The sequence below is a fragment of the Chelon labrosus genome (assembly GCF_963514085.1).
Source record: "Chelon labrosus genome assembly, chromosome: 11".
In the NCBI taxonomy this organism is placed as follows: domain Eukaryota; kingdom Metazoa; phylum Chordata; class Actinopteri; order Mugiliformes; family Mugilidae; genus Chelon; species Chelon labrosus.
In genome coordinates, this window is record NC_140344.1 from 24,263,133 (window position 1) to 24,284,021 (window position 20,889).

Genomic DNA, 20,889 nt, shown 5'->3' on the forward strand with positions numbered 1-20,889 from the left:
AATAAAATGAATCACTCAGTAAATCAACACTTCTCTTTAATTTCTTCCGCAAAGTTTACATTCAGTATGACTCAATGGGTCTGACAGAATTGTTGGATCGTCAGAAAACCAAGGACAGAATTGTCTCGGGCTGTTTTTTGATTGGGTGAATTGTGTTTTTCTACATTTCAATCATAGCTAAAAGTCTTTCAAAATTACATTCAAGTAAAAATCATATAAAACTGTGTAAAACAAATCGCCAGTGTCTTTCAGGAGGAGTTTCAAAACTCAAGAGGATTTAACACCCATTTTAAAATCTACCTTTTCCACTCTAACAAACCACAAGCACACCATAGAGAAATAAAAACATCATTTAGCAACTCAACCACTCAACAATGCTGTATTGCACTGCATTGAATCACCCTAAAGTGCAAATCAAACAGGAAAAATAAGCCTTTAAGACTTTTTTTAAAGCTTAGAGAGTTCATGTAACGGTTGTCATGTTATGGGTTATTTAACAGTAAACACTTAAATCTACTTGGACTCCACTGTGTGGCAATGTGGAACCTCTCTCCCTCTCTCTCACAACTAACTCTGTTGTCCGGTATTTGTGCTTACCGACAACCCGCTCATCATTTAATAATTCACCTGCACTTGTTTTCTTAAAAAGTGGCATGAAGGGATTCAAGATTACCCTAAAACTGTAACAGTTTTTATGTCTAAAAGCCGTTTTCAGTGACAAACGTATCCCATTGTTTCTGCCACAGGGCCAAAGCCATCTCCTGTTGCTTCGGAGTCAGAGAACTATACCTGAAAAGACAGACGGGGACATGTTAGAGTAGTCCAAAAGCATTACATAGTGATCACGTCACAGCTGAAGCTCACCTGATGGAGTTTATTGCCAGCTGTTTAAGAGAACCTATGTGGGACCTAATGCCACCAAATCCCACGAAAGCTTCGTAGAAGTCATAAGAGAGGCCAGAGGCGCCAAATATGGCGGGGTCATCGGAGCTGATGACCACCGGGTGATTTTCTGCCATCAGTGCTGCTGCCGGGTGGTTTCGCATATCTTTAACCAGCTTCAACACCTGAACAAGGATATGTGAAAAAAGATATCGGTTTACAAGATGCAAAAGCGGTTCACTGGAAGAGATAAGTCTTTTTTTTATGGCGCCGTATGATCACAGGATGATAGCGTACCTGATTGGAGATGGGGCACACTTCCAGAGCCACTCCTCTCTTCCTTGACAGCTCTTTGGCCACCGGGTGGCGAAGCAGAGCAAATCCATGGCCAATGCGAGAAGTGTTAAAGAGAAGAGCATCCAACATGTTCTGATCCACCTCGGTGCCCTCAAGATCTGAGCAGAGACAAATAAAACGCACAATTTTTTTTAGCTGTTTTTTTGTTTTGAGATGCTTTTAAAAAAAAAAAGTGAGAGCGGTGAATCTTATATTTGCTCTCCCTTGATTCAACACTGCCTCATCTTTTGATTTACGTCTGTAACTGAACTACATTACTGATGATTATAATCTGAAAAACGTGTTTCTCCACATCCAGTGCAGATGAACTCACCCGTCTCTCCAGCATGGAAAAAGAAAGGAAGCGTGACCCCTCTCTGTGCAGGTAGCGACAGGGCGTCTCTGAAATACCACAGAGGTTTACCTTGATCCTCCCGACCCACCTGTAATGATATTACATCAGCCACTTTTAGTCGGTGTTGTTTTCAGTAATTTTGACAGTTTCTACTATCTGTATGCGCAAAATCATTAAAATAGTTTTCACAGTTACCTCTGTTTTGTCCCATAACACTATTCATAGAACAACAGAGCATAGAACTGCAGCTGTCTCTCACCAGGTCAAAACCAGCCATGATATCTGGGAAGTCTGTCTGCAGCTTCATAGCCTCCTCCACAGCTTCAGTCATCACGGATGTGTTTACTCCCCTGAAACACAACGATTATGTCATTATGCTATTATTGTCAGCTGGTGAGACATTAAGCAGAATGAGAATTAAATTAATTTTAAAGTTGTTCGGAGTTGGTCACCTGTGGATTGTTAAAATAACTCTCACTCCAAAGAAGTCTGAGTGGTTTGCTGTGAACTGCCTGGTGATGTCCTGGTAGGTCTTCAGTGCCCAGGCCTTTCCATGAGTGCTCCCATCCAGCTCATATACCTGAGTGCCAGAGAAGGCGATGCATCAGTGACAATTAAATCAACATGGAAGTAAATGCACATGGCACATCAGGCACAAGAGGGCACATGAATAAAACCGGTCACTGTTGTACCTCTGGGAGTAGAGTCCGCAGCTCCAGATACATGACGTTGTCCGCGTAGAACTGTTCGAGGGTTTGGTAGAAATAGTCTCTGAACACAGGAGCATATGTCACCAGACCCCAGATTGCCAGGAAGGTCTGTTCAAACCTATCCCACACCACATCCTGACTGGGGTACACTGCCTCTGGATCCTCCTCAGTGAAGAGCGTCAGGTTTCCTCTGATGCTGGGAGTCAGTATGAAGACATGGTTGTGATCGGCATACAACTCCTAACGCGTGTTAAAGACACTACTATACAGTATGTACCAATTTCTTTCTTAAAAGTGCTGCGTATGAAGGTCGTACATCTGTCAGTAAAACAGTGCACCCTTGTGGAGAAATCAAACTGCCCTCCTACACATAATTAATAGCCATGTGTTCACTTTTAAGAAAAAAGAGCTAAATAAAAGAGCTCTCTTCTTTATGTCCCGGCCCAACGTCATGTTGTAAAAGGAAATATATACAATTTATAGAATTCACATTGCATTACCATCCCTGCAAATGACGGTGCTCTAACTAGGGATCATTAAAAGCGTAAAGTCTGTTTAGAGACATTTAATTAAGGGATTGTTTCCCCTAAAGTCGCTTCTATTTTTCCTAAAGGTTTCAGGTAATGTACAGCAGCAGCAGCAGCAGCAGAGAGTAATGATTTACAACCATTTGTTCTCAACAATAAAGCACGAATGTATAAAAGAGGTGGTCGCTCACAGTAGATTACTTCAGATGTCAGGGGGAAGAAAAACAAGCCCTGATATAATCAACCATTACATTCTATGTGTTTTTATTTTCAGCGACACTGTTTTGCTGAAATCTTTGCGCCGCGGCAAAGAGTAAGTCACCTGTTGTCCAGATCTGTGGTGTTGATCATCTTGGCTCTGTGGTGCTCCAGCAGGATCCAGGGAGAGCAGTGCGGCAGAGGCTTGGGCCACTTGGACGAGAAGATGAACCTGACGGAGCGGCCGTCAGTGACGCACATGTAGCAGTGAGGCCGATACGTCACGTTCCTCACCACCCACTCTAAGTCGACCAAGGAGAAGTCGTGGATGTGCAGAGCTCCGCCTGAAACAGTAGTATTAGAGAATTGTGAAGAAGTTAAAAGAAAAAACTTATTCTGTGACAATTTAAAAAAAAAAATAGAATTTAAATCTTTGTGAGAACACTGCAAAGAAGACTCATTCACTGAAACAAGATGGCTGGCACTAACTGTTGTTTCTTATTATTAATCTGCTGATATGTTAGATGCAATTCTTCAAACGTCTTATTTTGTTCAGCTGAAACCATAAAACCAAAGAAATACTGACATATACACCGATCAGACATAACATTATGACCACCTTCCTAATATTGTGGAGGTTTTCCATGTGCCTCCAAAATAGTTAATGTTGTGGCTGATCGGTGCATAACAAAAACAAAAAAAAGGACACAGACTGTATAATTACTTACAGTATTTGGATATTTCTTCTGCTTTATTTGATATTCGTGACTAAAATAACTGTTGTGCATTTTGCGGCTTATAAACTTACAACGTACCATGAATTTACTTTGCTTTGATGGCCACAAGGTGTCATCAGAATTTAAACAAGCAACTCTGTCATGGTCCAGAGTGCTGTGCTCTCTGTTCTTAAGCACGCCTTACTGGTGAGGCTCTTAGATTAGATTAGATCGTATTAAACTTTATTGTCATTGCATATGGTATGGGTACATACACAGTAAAACAGTCCTGCACTAACTCTCCCTTTATGACTGTTATAATGTTCAGTTACTGTTGACACAGTGTCAGAGAGGTGGTCATTCAACTGGTTTGCTTATTATGGAGGAGGATGTAGTTTGTGGCGCTGTTAAACTGCATTGAATTAAGTGTTTTTTGTTATTTGTCCTTGCCTGCTGATTAAAATGGGGTTGTCAAAATCTGTGTTTTTCAACCACTGTGCCGTGAGAGATCCTCATGGTGTGCTGTGGGAAATTATCCAATTTCACCTAATTGGTCTAAAAAACATTTTTTGAAAACAAATTAATTATTACCTGCAAATAATATGCCACTGTCAAGTGTCTGTGTGTGTATATATATATATATATATATATATATATATATATATATATATATATATATATATATATATATATATAAGACTTTTTTCTTTGTGTTTATTTGACTCCTATTGAAGACAATTTGACAAGAATGACTTTATATTGTTATAGGCTACAGAGTTTCATTTTTTTTTTTAACATTTTCGGTTGGTGGTGTGCCTTGGGATTTTTCCAATGAAAAAAATTTACCTTTTCTCAAGAAAGGTTGAAAAACAATGGTCAAAATAATAGAAACATACGAAGGAGTATTAGGGCCACATTAAGGAAAAAAACAAATCACAAACTTCGAGAATAAAGTCGTAATTTACGAGAATAAAGTCGTTATTTATGAGAATAAAGTCATATATTATGAGAATAAAGTCGTTATTTATGAGAATAAAGTCATATTATGAGAATAAAGTCGTTATTTATGAGAATAAAGTCATATATTACGAGAATAAAGTCGTTATTTATGAGAATAAAGTCGTTATTTATGAGAATAAAGTCGTTATTTATGAGAATAAAGTCATATATTACGAGAATAAAGTCGTTATTTATGAGAATAAAGTCGTTATTTATGAGAATAAAGTCGTAATTAATGAGAATAAAGTCATGACTAAATCCGTCAATGCAGCCGTTAATAGCAATGCATTAGGGCTTTAGTTTATCATAAGAATCCATGTGCCATAAGGCGTTGGGGCCTCTGCAGGTGTATTGCCGGAGCTCGACTCCCTCTGGATCCAGAATCTTAATTATCAGTCGGATTGTTTCTTGAGACACCACGAAACCCCTCTGAATGGCCCGCTGATGCATCCACCGATAACCCTGCAGTTGACCAGTTCCAGCCATTTCCCCCTCCACAAAAGCAGCGACTTCCTCCAAGTCCGTCTGGTTCTTTCTCCGGAAAAGACGCATTTTCTTGCATATTCTTTTTAAAGTCCTAATACTTATAATGACGTGATGCTGATGTGCCAAAGGATTAAGTATCTCCTTGTTTGTGAAACCTATCCTAAAGTACAACTCCACAAAATCCTCCACGGCCCTCATTTTACCAACTGTCTTCCTCTAAAACAACAGGTTAGAATATTATGACTTTATTCTCATAAAATTATGACTTTATTCTCATTAATTACGACTTTATTCTCGTAATATATGACTTTATTCTCATTAATTATGACTTAATTCTCATAAATAACGACTTTATTCTCGTAATATATGACTTTATTCTCATAAATAACGACTTTATTCTCATAAATAACGACTTTATTCTCGTAATATATGACTTTATTCTCGTAATATATGACTTTATTCTCATAAATAACGACTTTATTCTCATAAATAACGACTTTATTCTCGTAAATAACGACTTTATTCTCGTAATATATGACTTTATTCTCGTAAATAACGACTTTATTCTCGTAAATAACGACTTTATTCTCGTAATATATGACTTTATTCTCATAAATAACGACTTTATTCTCGTAAATAACGACTTTATTCTCGTAATATATGACTTTATTCTCGTAAATAACGACTTTATTCTCATAAATAACGACTTTATTCTCGTAATATATGACTTTATTCTCGTAATATATGACTTTATTCTCGTAATATATGACTTTATTCTCATAAATAACGACTTTATTCTCGTAAATAACAACTTTATTCTCGTAATATATGACTTTATTCTCGTAAATAACGACTTTATTCTCATAAATAACGACTTCATTCTCGTAATATATGACTTTATTCTCGTAATATATGACTTTATTCTCATAAATAACGACTTTATTCTCGTAACATATGACTTTATTCTCATTAATTACGACTTTATTCTCGTAATATATGACTTTATTCTCATTAATTATGACTTAATTCTCATAAATAACGACTTTATTCTCGTAATATATGACTTTATTCTCATAAATAACGACTTTATTCTCATAAATAACGACTTTATTCTCGTAATATATGACTTTATTCTCGTAATATATGACTTTATTCTCATAAATAACGACTTTATTCTCATAAATAACGACTTTATTCTCGTAAATAACGACTTTATTCTCGTAATATATGACTTTATTCTCATAAATAACGACTTTATTCTCGTAAATAACGACTTTATTCTCGTAATATATGACTTTATTCTCGTAAATAACGACTTTATTCTCATAAATAACGACTTTATTCTCGTAATATATGACTTTATTCTCGTAATATATGACTTTATTCTCGTAATATATGACTTTATTCTCATAAATAACGACTTTATTCTCGTAAATAACGACTTTATTCTCGTAATATATGACTTTATTCTCGTAAATAACGACTTTATTCTCATAAATAACGACTTTATTCTCGTAATATATGACTTTATTCTCGTAATATATGACTTTATTCTCGTAATATATGACTTTATTCTCATAAATAACGACTTTATTCTCGTAAATAACGACTTTATTCTCGTAATATATGACTTTATTCTCGTAAATAACGACTTTATTCTCATAAATAACGACTTCATTCTCGTAATATATGACTTTATTCTCGTAATATATGACTTTATTCTCGTAAATAACGACTTTATTCTCGTAACATATGACTTTATTCTCATAAATTATGACTTTATTCTCGTAATATATGACTTTATTCTCGTAATATATGACTTTATTCTCATAAATTATGACTTTATTCTCGTAATATATGACTTTATTCTCATAAATAACGACTTTATTCTCATAAATTATGACTTTATTCTCGTAATATATGACTTTATTCTCGAAGTTTGTGATTTTTTTTTTCCTTAATGTGGCCCTAATACTCCGTCGTAGAAACATACATCAAAAAATAGAAACATGTGTCTGAACAACACAATGCAATTCAACAGTGCTACAAACTGCAGCCTCAAACATGAAAACACAGCTGTGAGCCTCCATGAATCTAAGATTTAGTGCAGGACTGTTATATATTTATATGTTTTGTAATGAACTGGTATGTGAGTGTAATACTGCGTACCTTTAGGCATGTTCTGCAGCACGCTGAAGATGGGACTGGCCCTGATGAGGTGCCTGGCCTTGAAGAAGTGCATGGCAGGGGGAAAGTCCGCTTTCATGATCTCCTCCTCCTTCATTTTAGACAGAAGAGCGTCCAGACTCTGCTCAGCATCCGTCAGCACCACCTCCCCACCTGTCTGCATGTGGGCCTCTTGCTGTATCAGGGCCTCTCTGTACCTGGGGTCCGGGATGGACAGACCGCAGGTAGAGAAGCACAGCAGGAGGCAGACAACAGCCGCTCGGGGGCGCTGTAGCCGACCCGCCATGGTCCCGGACAGAGAGATGGGTGTCGTTCTGGGCTGGAAAGAGAGAAAACTTAAAAACGGCTTTAACTGGGGGGTTTAAAGCCGAACTCAGCGAGAAACGTTTAGTTTTGGAGAACTGAAAATAGCTGTTTCGCGCTAGTAGTTAAAAAAAAAACATAACACCTGCAGAATAGAGGAAAAGATACTCGGGTGCTTGTTCCTCAGTTGTTATTTCTAACATGTTTACCGAACCCATATAAAGAGGCAAATGTAAGCAAACGACACAAACTGACGAAGAGTACACCACCCAGTTCATGTTAGCTACACTGTCAATCTGAGGAGGAGCATTTGTGACTTTATTTTCTTTAATATGATAAAAAAAAAAACAAGACAAAAGAAAGTGGGCTAACGTTACCTTTACGTTTAATCGTAGCTGTGTCTCGTGAATATAAAACACTGAATCTTAACGGCTGCTTGGAGGACAACGGCTAGCTTAACGGCTGCCTCGTCAGCTCGTGACGAGTTTGTAAACAGTCCAGTCACTTTAAAAAAAAAACAAACAAACAGAAAAACAGGGCTTTCTCAGCGGTGTCAGCTAGAAATACGTGAATGCTTTAGTCAAACAGCGCAATAAATAACGGTGCAGTCACGTAAATAAACAACCTAGCGATTACACTGCGTTTATCCCACTGTAGGAATCATTGTCGTTAGCCGATTTGAAAGAAAAATGGTGTTTTTTCCACCAGAGCAGGGCCTGACAGGCGCCTGCTGCAGCTAAGCCCCCGCCTCCTTGGATGTGATTGGCTGAAAGCTAACATGGTACTCATCTGATTGGTCAGTGCGGCGGCGTAAACGGTGGTCTGCAAGACAGCGATTAGGGAAAACACTTCACCCCATTATGTTGTTTTCTCTAATTAAACGGACATTAAATATGGGAGGAAAGATCAATTGAAATAACTGAGCTACTTTATAATTGAACAGTCAGTTGCATACATTTGTCAGCAACAATATTATCACCACATGGCCTTTTATCAGGGAGAGAAAACTTGTTTCCCTATTTTTTTCCCGTTTTCAGGCTTTGAGATAATTCAGGAAAAAGGGGAAGCAACAAGGAAATCTGTTGTCTTGTTTTCCCTCTTTTACAGTTTAGTTATACACACCATGCTTAATGAGGCTCATTTAAAGCGCTTTAATTAAACGCCTCATCTGCATTTTCTCTGCAGCCAATTTTGTCCTCATTAGGCCCGAACAAAAGAATGTATTTCTTGTTAGTTTAAGAGGAGACTATTAAAATAAATAAAGCCAGAGGAGGAGCTGTAGCAGAGGTCACGTCACATCACTGTAGACATCAGGAGGGTCAGAGGAAGCAGCATTCACTCTGTGGAGGGTGTTCGTCAAGAGGATAAGCACTAATTGAAAGCAACGGTATGAGGGGCTCTGATAAACTCATGCTTTGTCTCATATTGGCCCTCTTGTTTTAACCGTTTACATTTTGGCCTCTTAGTTTCTTTAACAGATCACAGATAGCCACAGTGTTATTCTTGAAAGTGTTAAAGAACCACTGACGTGCTGTTCTAGCGGCTGTTAATTAAATGTATGTCTTCTTTTAACTTTTGATCATAATGATAATGACAAACTGTTGTTTGAGAAAAGTTATTTATTTCTAAGAAATGTACAGTATAGAAAATACTCCGTTCCATTTCCAAAATAATCTATGTCAGTCAGATAAGAACTTGTAAACGTCACTGAAAAGGGAAGGGTACAGGTCTTTTCTTTTCCCAATGTCATGCTACTGAGGTAAAAGACAACTGCTTTAAAAAACAACAAACCAAAAACAACATCAAGAGAGAAGGGAACAGACATATTTATATTAAAACAAGTCAAAAAATGTACAAAAATTCTTAAAAGAGCAAATAAATATGATTCACATTTAATCACGCCTAAATGGTTTTCGCTAGTGCAGAGAGATGACAGCAGAGTAAAAGTGAAAGTTGAATGCACACTTCCAGTTGTCTGGTGATGATTCTACACACCAGAAAAACACACACACGCACGCACTCACACACACTTACACACACCAGACAGCTGTACACCATAAGACAACATCACAACCTCACAGATCTTTTTAAAAACACCACTGTCCTCGTACATTAGACAGTACAAATTAACACACTTCTTCCTCATTGGCCCTATCAGGCTCAGCAAATATTGAGACAATTCCCTATTTTAACTAAATAGCAAGTCATTCATTACAAATCTTGTGTGACACATTTACAAAATTGTCTCACAGCTTCTAACTTTTTCCTATTCCATCTTCCTTTCTCGGTTAGTTCCTTCAATGCCTTTAAAAAGTATGTGGCTATAACTAAGGACACTAATGTTGCCAAACTGTACGCGGCCCATTACAAAGCTAACAGAGGAATACTGCCCAAGTGTCTTTCAACAACAGACGGGATGGCATGCAATCTGTACAACTTAAGAGACCACCGTACAGTCACATTTCATCGTAACATATGATCTTATATTGTTCATCATACTTCAGTGATGGTTATAAAACTGAGAAGTAAAGTATGATGCCATGAAAAAGACTTCAATGTTCCAGTGGTCAGTCGGTACTATAACAGGACACAGCAATCTGACACATTAAGATGGTATTGTAGTATTGTAAGGCCGTTTAACTATCAGTTGTGTAAGCCTACAATCAAAAAGTGGCGCTACAATTATCAGCCGGTCACAAAACGTCGACCCATGGGAGACTGGCAGAGCAAGAGAGGAAGTGGAGGGACTTTGTAGATGCCACAGACTGGCTAGATGAGGTAGATTAATTTTCTGCCATTGCTATACTGCACTAGTGTGGCTCGCAGACAAAAGATTAAACCTCTATAGGTCACACCAGTGGCGATGAAATACACTGGCTGTTAAAAGAGGACAAAATAACTGTGGCGGCAAAATCAAATTAAGAGGAATGTCGAATAACTCAAATCAGATCCAACTCAATCAACTTACATGTCAATAAAAAAAGTTGGCAGCATGTTAATCCAATTATTAAGGAATACAGACCCTTAAAAGTCAACATCTCCAACAGCAGTCAAACAGCAGTCCTGTTTTCCTCATGCTGCTCCTCCTTCAAATAATTATGAACAATACCCGTATATAGAAACTGTACACCCTGAGGATACACTTAGTATTGACATGGGGAGGAGGAAGCACTCAAAGAAGCAATCATGCAAATAGCAGGGGCATGAAGAAACTTAATAACTAAAGTCTAAAACATGTAGGGGGGGAATGTAACACTTGAACAAAAAAAAAATAATCAAAAGGAAGATTTTGTGTGTGTTTGTTCTGTGCATGTGCATATAACAGCTAGTGGGATATGTCACAGTCTAAGAATTTTAGATTATCCTCAACTGAGGTAAGTCTCTGCGGTGAAGGGTTGTAATCAATATATACTTTTTCATACATATATGAATAAGACTATCCAAGGCCACTCAGTTCCAGGATGTCTAGACAAAATCCATAGTGCATAGCAGAGAATCAGGTGCAATGAGATACAAACGGCACCATCCTTGCCCGTTCCTCTCTGCTAGTCATAGACATTCTTATAAATGAAGGCAGCTTTAAACGATGCATATACTGTGTGTTTAGTCCAGTAGGAGGGCAATGTTGTTAAGAGTTGGGGTGGCAATTGGGACAGAAAATGGGCTAGACGGGTTCATGCCTCAGACAGATGATCAGTGTTGTTTGTCCTTTCACATGCAACTTTTGTGCTGCATTTATTGTCTGCACATTCGCTCATACATTCACAAAGGAAACCAAGGCAACTGCAAGGGGCTTGTGAGTTGACTGGGTTGTGTTGACAGCGTCATAGTACCTCCTCGTTTCTACACCTGAGTTTAAAGATATGGTTGAAATAGAAGATAGTAGTAAAAAAAAACAACAGTCCCTCTTGTCATTTATCACAGTCCTGTCAGTAGTGCCCCACCGTGTCCTACGGTCATTGAACAAGATAGGCAGGCTGTGTTCAGTGGCCATAAATTCATCGAAGTTTCAAATGCTCGTAGAGATGAGGGCTGTCCAGTGTTCTTGAAGGCAGTGTCCCCTGTGTTTGACAGGTTGACCTAGTGGTTAAAAAGGGTGCCCTTCAGCTGAAGGATTAAAGTTCAAAACGCTCACGATGGGCAGCAGCCGCTTTACTCGAGTGTCCTTGAGCAAGTCCGTGAATCCCAGGCAGTTGGACAGAGATGTTCCGTAACTCACTACGAGCTCTGTCTGCAGAGGAGCTAGTGAGTAGAGAATTCTTCTCCAGAGACCAATAAAATTTCACATTATATTTACTTTAGTAACACCAGCTGCCTGGTTGGATCTTAAAGTCCACTGCTGGACAAAACTTAAACACAGTGTAAGATTATCAGTAGGAGATGTATGTTGAGCAGACCGTCCACTCTTTAGTCATCCGCTTAGCACATGTTTGGCTCACTGCTATGTCCAGATGTTTGCTGATCACATGTCTGAAAGCAGAAGAAGAACAGACAGTTGAAACAAGCATCCATGCCTTTCTGGCATTATAACCATATACTTAAAAATAGATACCTATGACACATACCATTTAATGAGCATGATAAAACAGGAAATTGCTAGAGGGTGTAGGACAAAGCCTTTACATATACCGTAATGCGTCAAATGGTGTTTTTACTCACTCTGATCATAGGTTGTGTCACAATCCCTGTTTACTGCCAGAGCCGCCTGGAGCAGCCATCATCTGTTGCCTGCAAACACAAAGACAACAATGAATACTGAAGAACCTGCCATTCATTGTCACTGATTAATTGTTTGATTAAAAACTTTTTAAAAGTCTGTCACAATGTCTGAGAACACAATGTGAGAGAAGAGAAAAGCAAATAATCACAAGTAAGAATCTGCAAACACACATTTATATTATTAATTACCCAAAACTGTATTAACTCTTTACCCTGGGTGTAAGAAGCGTTCTGGGACAAGACCCCTCTGCTGCATCATCATGCCCTGGAAGTGTGGACCAGGTCGGGGGTGTCTGTACATGGCCATTCGTGTCTGGCCCGGGGAGAAAGGCAGCTGCTGAGGTCTCTGCAGAGCTTCCATCAGGTGTGGGTGAGGTCTTTGGGCAGCATAGCGTCCTTGATCTGGGTATGGCTGTCCAGGGTACGGAATTCTGTTTCCAACGCCTTGAGACATCATATGTGGCGGAGGGATGCCGCCTGGCTGCATCCCTGGGTGCAAGGCTCGAGGGTCGTACATAAAGGCAGATGCCATGTGTGCAGCAGAGGGAGGTGGATGCTGCTGAACGGGTTGGGTGCTCCGACGGCGGGCAGCAGCATTGTGACTGTCAAGGTCCAGGATTTCTTTAGGGCTTTCTGGTTGCTCTGAGCTTTCGCTATGAGCCTGAGTTACCGGACTGCCACTACTCCCTTTGTCTGTGCCTCCAGGTTGTGGCCCAGCTTCAGGCACAGGGCCAGGGGACACCAAACTAGTGCGACTGGAGCCTTCAGAGCCCAGTGGTGACACACTGCTCTCATTCGACTGACTGCTGGCCCGAGCACTGTTTACGGATAAGTAGGAATTGGGTGGCATTGGCTGGCGAGGATGATATTGAGACCGATGCCATTCCTCTGGAGGGTAACCCCCTCTACCATTGGCCTGGGTATGTACCTGAGCTTGGAGATGAGGTTGGGAGAAATAGGTCTGCTGCTGGTACTGATGAGGTGGGTACATGTTGTTATGAGCCTGAGGGTGCTGTTGGGCTTGCATGTGGTAGGCGTAGGCAGTCCCTCCCTGCTGGTGGTAGTTGGGGTGGGGAGCAGGACCGTGAAGGGCATTAATAGCCTGGTTGTGATATGGGTGGTGAGCAGATGGATGCATGGGTCTGGTCATGTTTGTCTGATTGTAGTGTGGATGTGGAGGGTTCCCCATGCCATAAGGACCCATTGCTCCATTTACCTGGCCTTGTGAGTTGGGAGGCATGGCTGGACTGTGACCATTTGGTGTCCCTCTTTGGGCCTGCATACCCAGGTTACCACCCATAAGCTGGGTTTGATGGGGATTGGGGCTAAAAGCCTGGTGTTTATGATTAGTATTTGGAGGCCCAGGCGTCATCATGGTGGGGTTTGGAGAAATGGCAGTACCCTCTGTGTCCGGCCTACTAGTAGGCTCACTGGGCCTTTGATTTCCGTGGTCTGCTGGGCTAGGTTGGGAGGGTAATAGTGGGGTAGGATGACTGGGTGGCAAAGAGGTGAGAGGAGCTGGATGAGGGGGTCCAGGCTGGGTACCTTGGGTGGAACTCTGTGGTGTCCCACGCAGGCTCTGCGTAGGGCATTGTGGCGAGATGCTTTGGGTGACCTGGTGAGAAGGTAGCACAGCATTATGTTGCTGTGTATTCTGAGTCATTGGCTGAGGAGAGCTTTGAGGGAGGCTTTGGGGAGGGGTACCACTTGCTTGAGGTCGCTCATGTTTTTGGATGTTCTGCTTGTGTTCACTTAGCTGATGTGCATTTTGTGTGTGTCTTAAGATGCTCTCTGAGTTTTGCTGAGTGGAATTTGGAGATGCCGTAACATGCACTGGTGGTAAATTCTGGGGAAGAAGTGCAGGGCTTGGAGCATTTTGGTGTGGACTGCTGGGTGTATGTGTAGGAGGGTTTGGTGGTGCAGGATCAGTTGAGTTGGTTGAGACGGTAATGGCACTATTGGGATTAGCAGGAAAGAGGCCGGCAGATTGTCCTTGGCCATCTACCTGCTGCTTGGGGCTTTCTGTTAAGTTCTTTGTGGGTTCTTGTCCAGAGGGGTCCTCCTGTGATCTGCCCAAAGTGGGACCTAGGGGGCTCTGCATTCTCTCTGCTGGCCCACTGAAATGTCCTGTAGGGCTAGGGATGGACGGGTGCTCTTGGTTAACTGAAACAATGTTTTTGTGTGATGGTTCTTCATCTGGAACATTGTTGGCTGATGTGTTGCTCTTTGACGTTGTGCCTGTTGATGCACAGAATAATAAAAGAGAAGTTAGCATAAAAAGATACTGTAAGGAAGGTCAGGTTGCATCATAGATCATAAAGAGATCATTGACGAGTAATAACTGAGTTTATGAGTTTATGATACCACTTAAATGAACAATACCCATCACATTAAAAAAAATCACCTATGCCCTGTTCTATTCATCAGCAATGAGGGGACACAAATACATTTACAAGCTTGTTCGTGAGGCTGAACTGATGACATGTCATCTCTTGCCCTCAAAGAAATCAACGCGAAATTGAACTGAACTGATGAATATTCAATTTGCCACTTACTGTGAAAGATAATTAACATCAAATTGCAAAAAGACACTTGACAGAGAGGAAGGGCTAGGATGGGGGCTGTGCTGATTAACAAATTGAGACACTACAGTCTACAGAGAATATTTATGTAGAAAAAGGTCAGACTGCGCTCGGGTTCCATCATGCAGAATGCAAACGACTGGTGAAATACTGCAAGAGAAGGGCACGTCTACCTTTGGGGTGTGAGTCTGTCTGTTGGGAAGACTGGCTGTCTGGCCCTTTGTCTCCAGCAGGACGCAGCAGCTGAACCTCAGGGGCAGGGGGAGGCTGTTGAGAGGGGTGTGCTGGGATGGTGCCAATTCCAGTTGGGGGCCCAGAATGCTGTAAGTTTCCTATGTGCTGATGAGGGGCACCAGCAGGGGGTCCAGAAGAGGCTGACAGCTGCTGCAGGGCCAGCATCTCTGGGCTCTCCAGCATGGAAGCCAAACGTGTCCTGCCAGAGGAGTCTGGGTGGGGTGCAGGCAGACGTGAGGACATGGGCCCTGGGGAGTCGGACGCTGCAGTTATTTGATACTGGGCATTGGAAGGATGGTGGGGGTACCCAGCAGCTTCTGGCCATGGTTTATGTCCCACTGGAGGGGGAATTCCACCATAGCCATAGTTGCGCTGGTTCACCATGTTGGGATCTTGCATGTGCATGGCATTGGGCCTCTCCTGGCCTTGATGATTGACACCAGTCCACATGGTGGATAGACCCATACCAGGGGGCCTCATGCCTGGGTAGTTGTGCTGAGGCTGTCGCTCGGGCCCTGAGAATCTGTTGTCCATAGGATGCATGGCATGGCCCTCTGGACGGTGGTGGGATGGGTACATGCTGGCCTCGGGAGGAGGTCCTGGCTGGAGGGCCATGGGACGTGGGCCCAAGGAGGGACCATGAGTTGGACCCATGTAGGGGTGCTGCTGCGGAGGCTGCTGCTGGTTAGGATCAGGGCCCATTGGATACCTGGGGCCCATGGGATGTCCTTCAACCATCCGATGCTAGGTAAAACAAACAAACAAAAAAAAAAATTAGTTTTGATCAACAGACCTTTACATCGTCTATTTTGTAAGCAATATACAAAGAGCCCCGAATTATGTCAATTCAGTAGACACATACACAATGGTGGCCTTTGGTAAAATTGCAACTTAAACATCAAAAGGCCCTCAAAATAATTGGCTCCGGTGTAACTGACTCTGTATACCTGCATGTTTAAGTTGTGGGGCATGCGGTTCAAGTTGGGATCTCCATGTCTGGGCATGTGAACCGGATAGGAAAAGCGGGGATCCATGGGCATTCTTTGGGCATACATATGTGGACCATGAGGACCGAGGGGACCAGGAGGTCGACGGAGCTGATAACAGAGAAAATACACATTTTTTTTCTTACATTTCAGACAGAAATCAAGAGATATGCAATTAAGGAGGCATTGATGGTGTTAATGATAAGTGACAACGTATGTAAATAGGCTTATGGAAACACATAGGGCATTCAGAATAGAAGCAATGTTATTCTGTGGGTACCTGTTGCCCTGGGTGGTACATTCCCCGGAGGTTTCCTTCATGGATGTGTTGCTGGCTGGGAGGGAAGCTGTGGGGGTGAGGGGGGCCATTACCCCAGTAGTGAGTCGGAGGTGGTCGTGTGAGTTTGCTGTCCTCTTCATCTGAAGGCGTGCTGCCCTTGCCTCCCAGGAAGTTTCGCTTACGTTGGACTTGCTCAGTGGCTCTGATTAAGCTTTCAGGTCCCAAATGTTTATTGCCACGGTTGCGCTTTTTGTCCTTGCGCTCCTTGTCTTCCCGGCTGATGTGGAACTCCTCATCTGTGTCGCCGTCCTCGGAAGGAAAGTGTTTTAATAGTGACCGGTTAAAACACCGCTCTAGAGACTCCGCCATGATAGTGTACTCTGGGGATAGACAAACATCAACATCAGGTATGCTCATATAATAAATAAAATTAGTTCTTACATACAAGTGCAGTATTAGCAACAGTTACACATGAATCGGACACCTGAAGAACATCCACTGGACAGAGACTCCCCCTCTTTAACACACTAAACATGCACTCCCACAAAGAAAACCCCCTTATGCTCACAAACTAAGGCCAACATTCATCCCGTACACCCATAGAAAACCAAACTGCTCCTCTGCTCTCAGCCCAGTGCTATCCAACTGACCAGGTCAGAGGGCGTAGACTGACCCCTGCTCCAATCCCTTCCCTTCTACTCCTCCTGCTCCACCCTGGGCCTCCTTACCACTCTCCTCCCCCCTATCCCTGGGGAGAGTATTCAGATGGATGGATGGCTCCAGACAGGGGGTTTAGGGGCTGGAATGTTTCTCTGGCACTGCAGGTCTCAGATCCCCCTGAGCACTGGAGCACAACTCAATCACTCCCCATTAATCACTGTCAAGACTGCCCTGGCCCCGGCCCCAACACACCACTAAGACCGGCCCCCTTTCTTTTGCCATCTCTCCCACTCTCACCCCCTGCCTCTCACCTAATATACTGCATATTTATGCACTATTTTCCTGCAACACACATATATATAGTGAAATGTTATTTACCACTGTCATCTCCATTGTACTCAACGCAGTTTTCAAACATGAGCTTCACATCTGCAATAAACTCCTCCTTGGAAACATACTCCCCATCGCTGAGTTTCTTCTCGATGGTGGACAGGTCCATGGGAGTCTGAGGGTACAGGGCGGATAGTAAAATTAAATTAAATACTAAATTCTGCAACACCAAAAATACTGTGATCATGTAAACCACACAAAGGTAAATTCAATATATTTTGTACCTGGATGATTTCATGGTAATTGGGAGCATAGGAGTCATCGACAGGCTCTAAGAAAGGCCAAGCGTCTTTGTGAACTTTCAGGGCCTCGAGCACTAAAGAAAAAAAGATTAGATCAGACATTAGAACAGACATGAATGCAGACTGAGACAAAGCAACAGGCTTCAGTAACCATTCCATATGCATACCTTTATATAGAGCAGTGTAGTCGTCATCAATTTCATAGCTGAAAGGTCAAACAGACAGCGTGTTACAAATAGTCAACCTTGAGTCAGTTGAACTGAAAGTAAATCTAAAGGAATTTATGAATAGTCTCTTACAATTCTTTGTTTCTGCGTGTTCTGTGGACAGGAGAAGAAGGCTCTAGATTCAGGAGTTCAGGCGGCAGGTCTTTTCCCTGAGATAGCAACCAGGCCTTTTCCTCTCGCATCTTTCGTCTCTTTGCACGCTCTGAGACAAAAGGATAAACGCGAGGCAATTAGAAACACAAACCATACAAAACACCAGTCGCAGTAGTCTGGAGCCAAACAATGTTTTGATCGCTTCTTCAGACTCGATACAGATACAGTTTAAATTGCTCTTGCTGGCCAAGTGAGGCTGTCAGGAGAGTCAATGAAAACCAGGCCTTGGCCTTCAGCAGCTCGAACAAGTAGAAAGAGAACGATTCACCGGCCATCTTTTCTTGGGCCCAGTTGATCAAAAGAGCAGAGCAGAGCAGAGAAGAGAAGAGAGAGTGTGCATATGTATCGCTGCTTTATCTTTCCACATGAAAGGCGGAGAGGCCTGCCAGCCCCCCCGCCGTGTGGATTAAAGATGTTTGAGGGAGGATTCCACGTATGCAATCCACACAGAGTGTAGGCCAGGTCCCGCTGTTCATCTATAATACATTAATGAGGCTCCGCCACTGAAGCACAATCAGCAGTTCATTAACCCTTGACAGATGACATCAGAGGGAGGGAGAAAAAGAGAAGTGATCGTGTGATTAAAGACCCTGAACATTCCCTCCACAGTCTCTGCGCACTATACATAAATCACAAAGCTTTGAGTGCTGCTATGCTACTGTAGATTCAGCCGTCACGAGCCAAACCACAGCAATGAAGATGTTATGGTCTGTGTGTGTGTGTGTGTGTGTGTGTGTGTGGGTGTGGGTGTGTGTGTGTGTGTGGTGCCCTTCACAATCTATTTCACCCTTGATACGGTCTCATAACCTGCTGCTGACACGTCACTGATGAAAGAATGTGATGTTATTGCTGCTTCTTGTTATTTGAGTTTTAGCACCAAGCTTTTACTTTGTGACCTTCCTGGACCTGCTCTACGGCTAACCACAGGATTATTATTTACATTCAAAAATAAGTCTGAACTTTCTGCTTTCCATTTCCGTTTCATCTATCTAAGTGTCCATCCATCTTACCCTCCACAGCTTTGATCTTCTCCATCTTCTCTCTCTGCCGTTCTTCCTGCAGAAGCCTTTCCTCTTCTCGCCGCTGCTCCGCCAGCAAGAGCTGTCTGTCAAGCTCTTCATCTTTCGTCTTCTCCTCCTCTGTTACGGTCTTGACATTGTCCTGGATGCATACACACAAGTGGGTTAGTCTATTCTACACCCGTGGTTGAACAGCTTTTAAATACAATGTGAAAGGTCATTGTAGGAGATCTCCAAGCTAAAGGACTATAGTGAATACAACTCCAGGAATAATGCAGAGAAACAGTGTTTATTAGGACTGGGCATGTTCCGATTGACAAGCTCCCAATTTGAATTTATTCAATTCAATATTAATGAATTTAGGGAAATATCAGTTTAAAAGAAATGTGCTTGAAAACCCTAACGACAGGATGCAGGAAATGGCAAAATCAATCCAATATCAGATCTTTTCACTTTCTATAATAATAATAATGCGCATTTAAGTATTGTTAAATCAGTCATCATAGATAATGTCAGATTAAGGCAATCTACAGTGCTATCCAAAAAGCCTGCACACACCTCATCGTCTTGTTTAATGTGATTTTCAGAGAACCGCTGTGATATACGAACTGGGGCTGGATCCAGTAGCTTCTGTTTCTGCTCCCGCTCCTGAAGGATAAAAAAAAACAAAAAACAGCTTGTTCTTTTCCTCGTGTCTCGTCGATGATATTCTGAGATATGAGATGCAAAGGGCACTCACTAGTTGTAAACCATTATGGCTTTTATGATAATAGAAAGGTGAGGGTTTACAGCTTGTAATTTCAGTTCTGTCTACACTCTGCAATCACAGCTTCTTTTCTTTTTTTCATGTTTACCCACGACAAGTAAATATGCTTTTAATTTATATGGTCAACATATGCCTTCCAGGCAGATACACAATCGACACACCAACTGTCCTTGGGTGTTGTAGCGTATTGACAGATCATTAATCCCTCCCCCAAAATCACCCTCCCTACAGCCCCCACCTCTTTCTCTCTCTCGGGGTGACAGTCGAGCTTGGGAAAATAAATCAGAAAACTAAATCACACCCTATGTGTCCTACATGACTCCATTAAACATGTGTAATGATTAGCTTGTAGTGTGTAAAGGCATGCTGTTCAATGCTCAATAAATATTTAAGCATTACATTTTTAAATCTGGAAATAAAGTAAACAATACGCCTATCGGACGTATCGGTGATCCAGTTATAGCCAACGGTAAAGCAGGGAAACGCCAGCCAACACAGAGCTCTAAGCAGATCCTTTGAAAGCCTGTCTATATCAGGACTGTCCTCTCCAGCACATGTCAGAGTTCATCTGGGACTGTGCAGGACTATGAAGCTTGGCACAGTTAACAGCACTGAAAGGTGTCATGTCACAGGCAGGTCTCTGGTTGTCTATAAAACAACCAGGGAGGCCTAAAAATTTATTCATGTCTATATACAGACAGTGTATGTGAGCAGGTGACAAAAAAAAAGAGGAAGGCAGCTGCAGGTCGAGAGGGAGGAAAGAGAGGGGTTTAGAGAAGATAAAAGAAAAGGAAAGACAGATGTTCATGATGTGATCTACAGCACAGTGCCCGCCACAGCTTTTTTTGTCCACACTCCATCCTGCCTCGTCTTAGTGGGAAACACTGACGTGTCCCCAGGCTCCACAATTCCTCTCTACATTACCACCAGCA

General features: G+C 41.9%; 2 protein-coding genes across 2 annotated transcripts in view; both read right to left on the bottom strand.

Moving 5' to 3' along the window:
* Positions 1-18: 18 nt before the first annotated feature.
* ada2a (adenosine deaminase 2a) lies at positions 19-8,760 on the bottom strand. The gene is made up of 10 exons (XM_084555874.1): positions 8,077-8,760; positions 7,379-7,715; positions 3,133-3,352; positions 2,266-2,479; positions 2,026-2,153; positions 1,833-1,923; positions 1,553-1,661; positions 1,180-1,337; positions 865-1,067; positions 19-789 (listed from the first exon to the last, which is right to left on the bottom strand). The coding sequence occupies exons 2-10, from the start codon at positions 7,680-7,682 to the stop codon at positions 699-701; spliced, it is 1,518 nt and encodes a 505-aa protein (XP_084412000.1). The 5' UTR covers positions 7,683-7,715; positions 8,077-8,760; the 3' UTR covers positions 19-698.
* Positions 8,761-9,254: 494 nt separating this feature from the next.
* The window catches only part of cecr2 (CECR2 histone acetyl-lysine reader), a 32,815-nt gene continuing 21,180 nt past the window's right edge, over positions 9,255-20,889 (bottom strand). Inside the window, exons 8-19 of the mRNA XM_084554586.1 lie at positions 19,750-19,839; positions 19,183-19,333; positions 18,092-18,221; positions 17,960-17,997; positions 17,775-17,866; positions 17,539-17,665; positions 16,501-16,880; positions 16,182-16,331; positions 15,174-15,978; positions 12,631-14,656; positions 12,359-12,427; positions 9,255-12,169 (exon numbers count right to left, since the gene is read on the bottom strand). Of these exons, the coding sequence (XP_084410712.1) occupies positions 12,376-12,427; positions 12,631-14,656; positions 15,174-15,978; positions 16,182-16,331; positions 16,501-16,880; positions 17,539-17,665; positions 17,775-17,866; positions 17,960-17,997; positions 18,092-18,221; positions 19,183-19,333; positions 19,750-19,839 (4,041 nt within the window). The 3' untranslated portion in view covers positions 9,255-12,169; positions 12,359-12,375. The remainder of the gene's footprint in view (positions 12,170-12,358; positions 12,428-12,630; positions 14,657-15,173; positions 15,979-16,181; positions 16,332-16,500; positions 16,881-17,538; positions 17,666-17,774; positions 17,867-17,959; positions 17,998-18,091; positions 18,222-19,182; positions 19,334-19,749; positions 19,840-20,889) is intronic.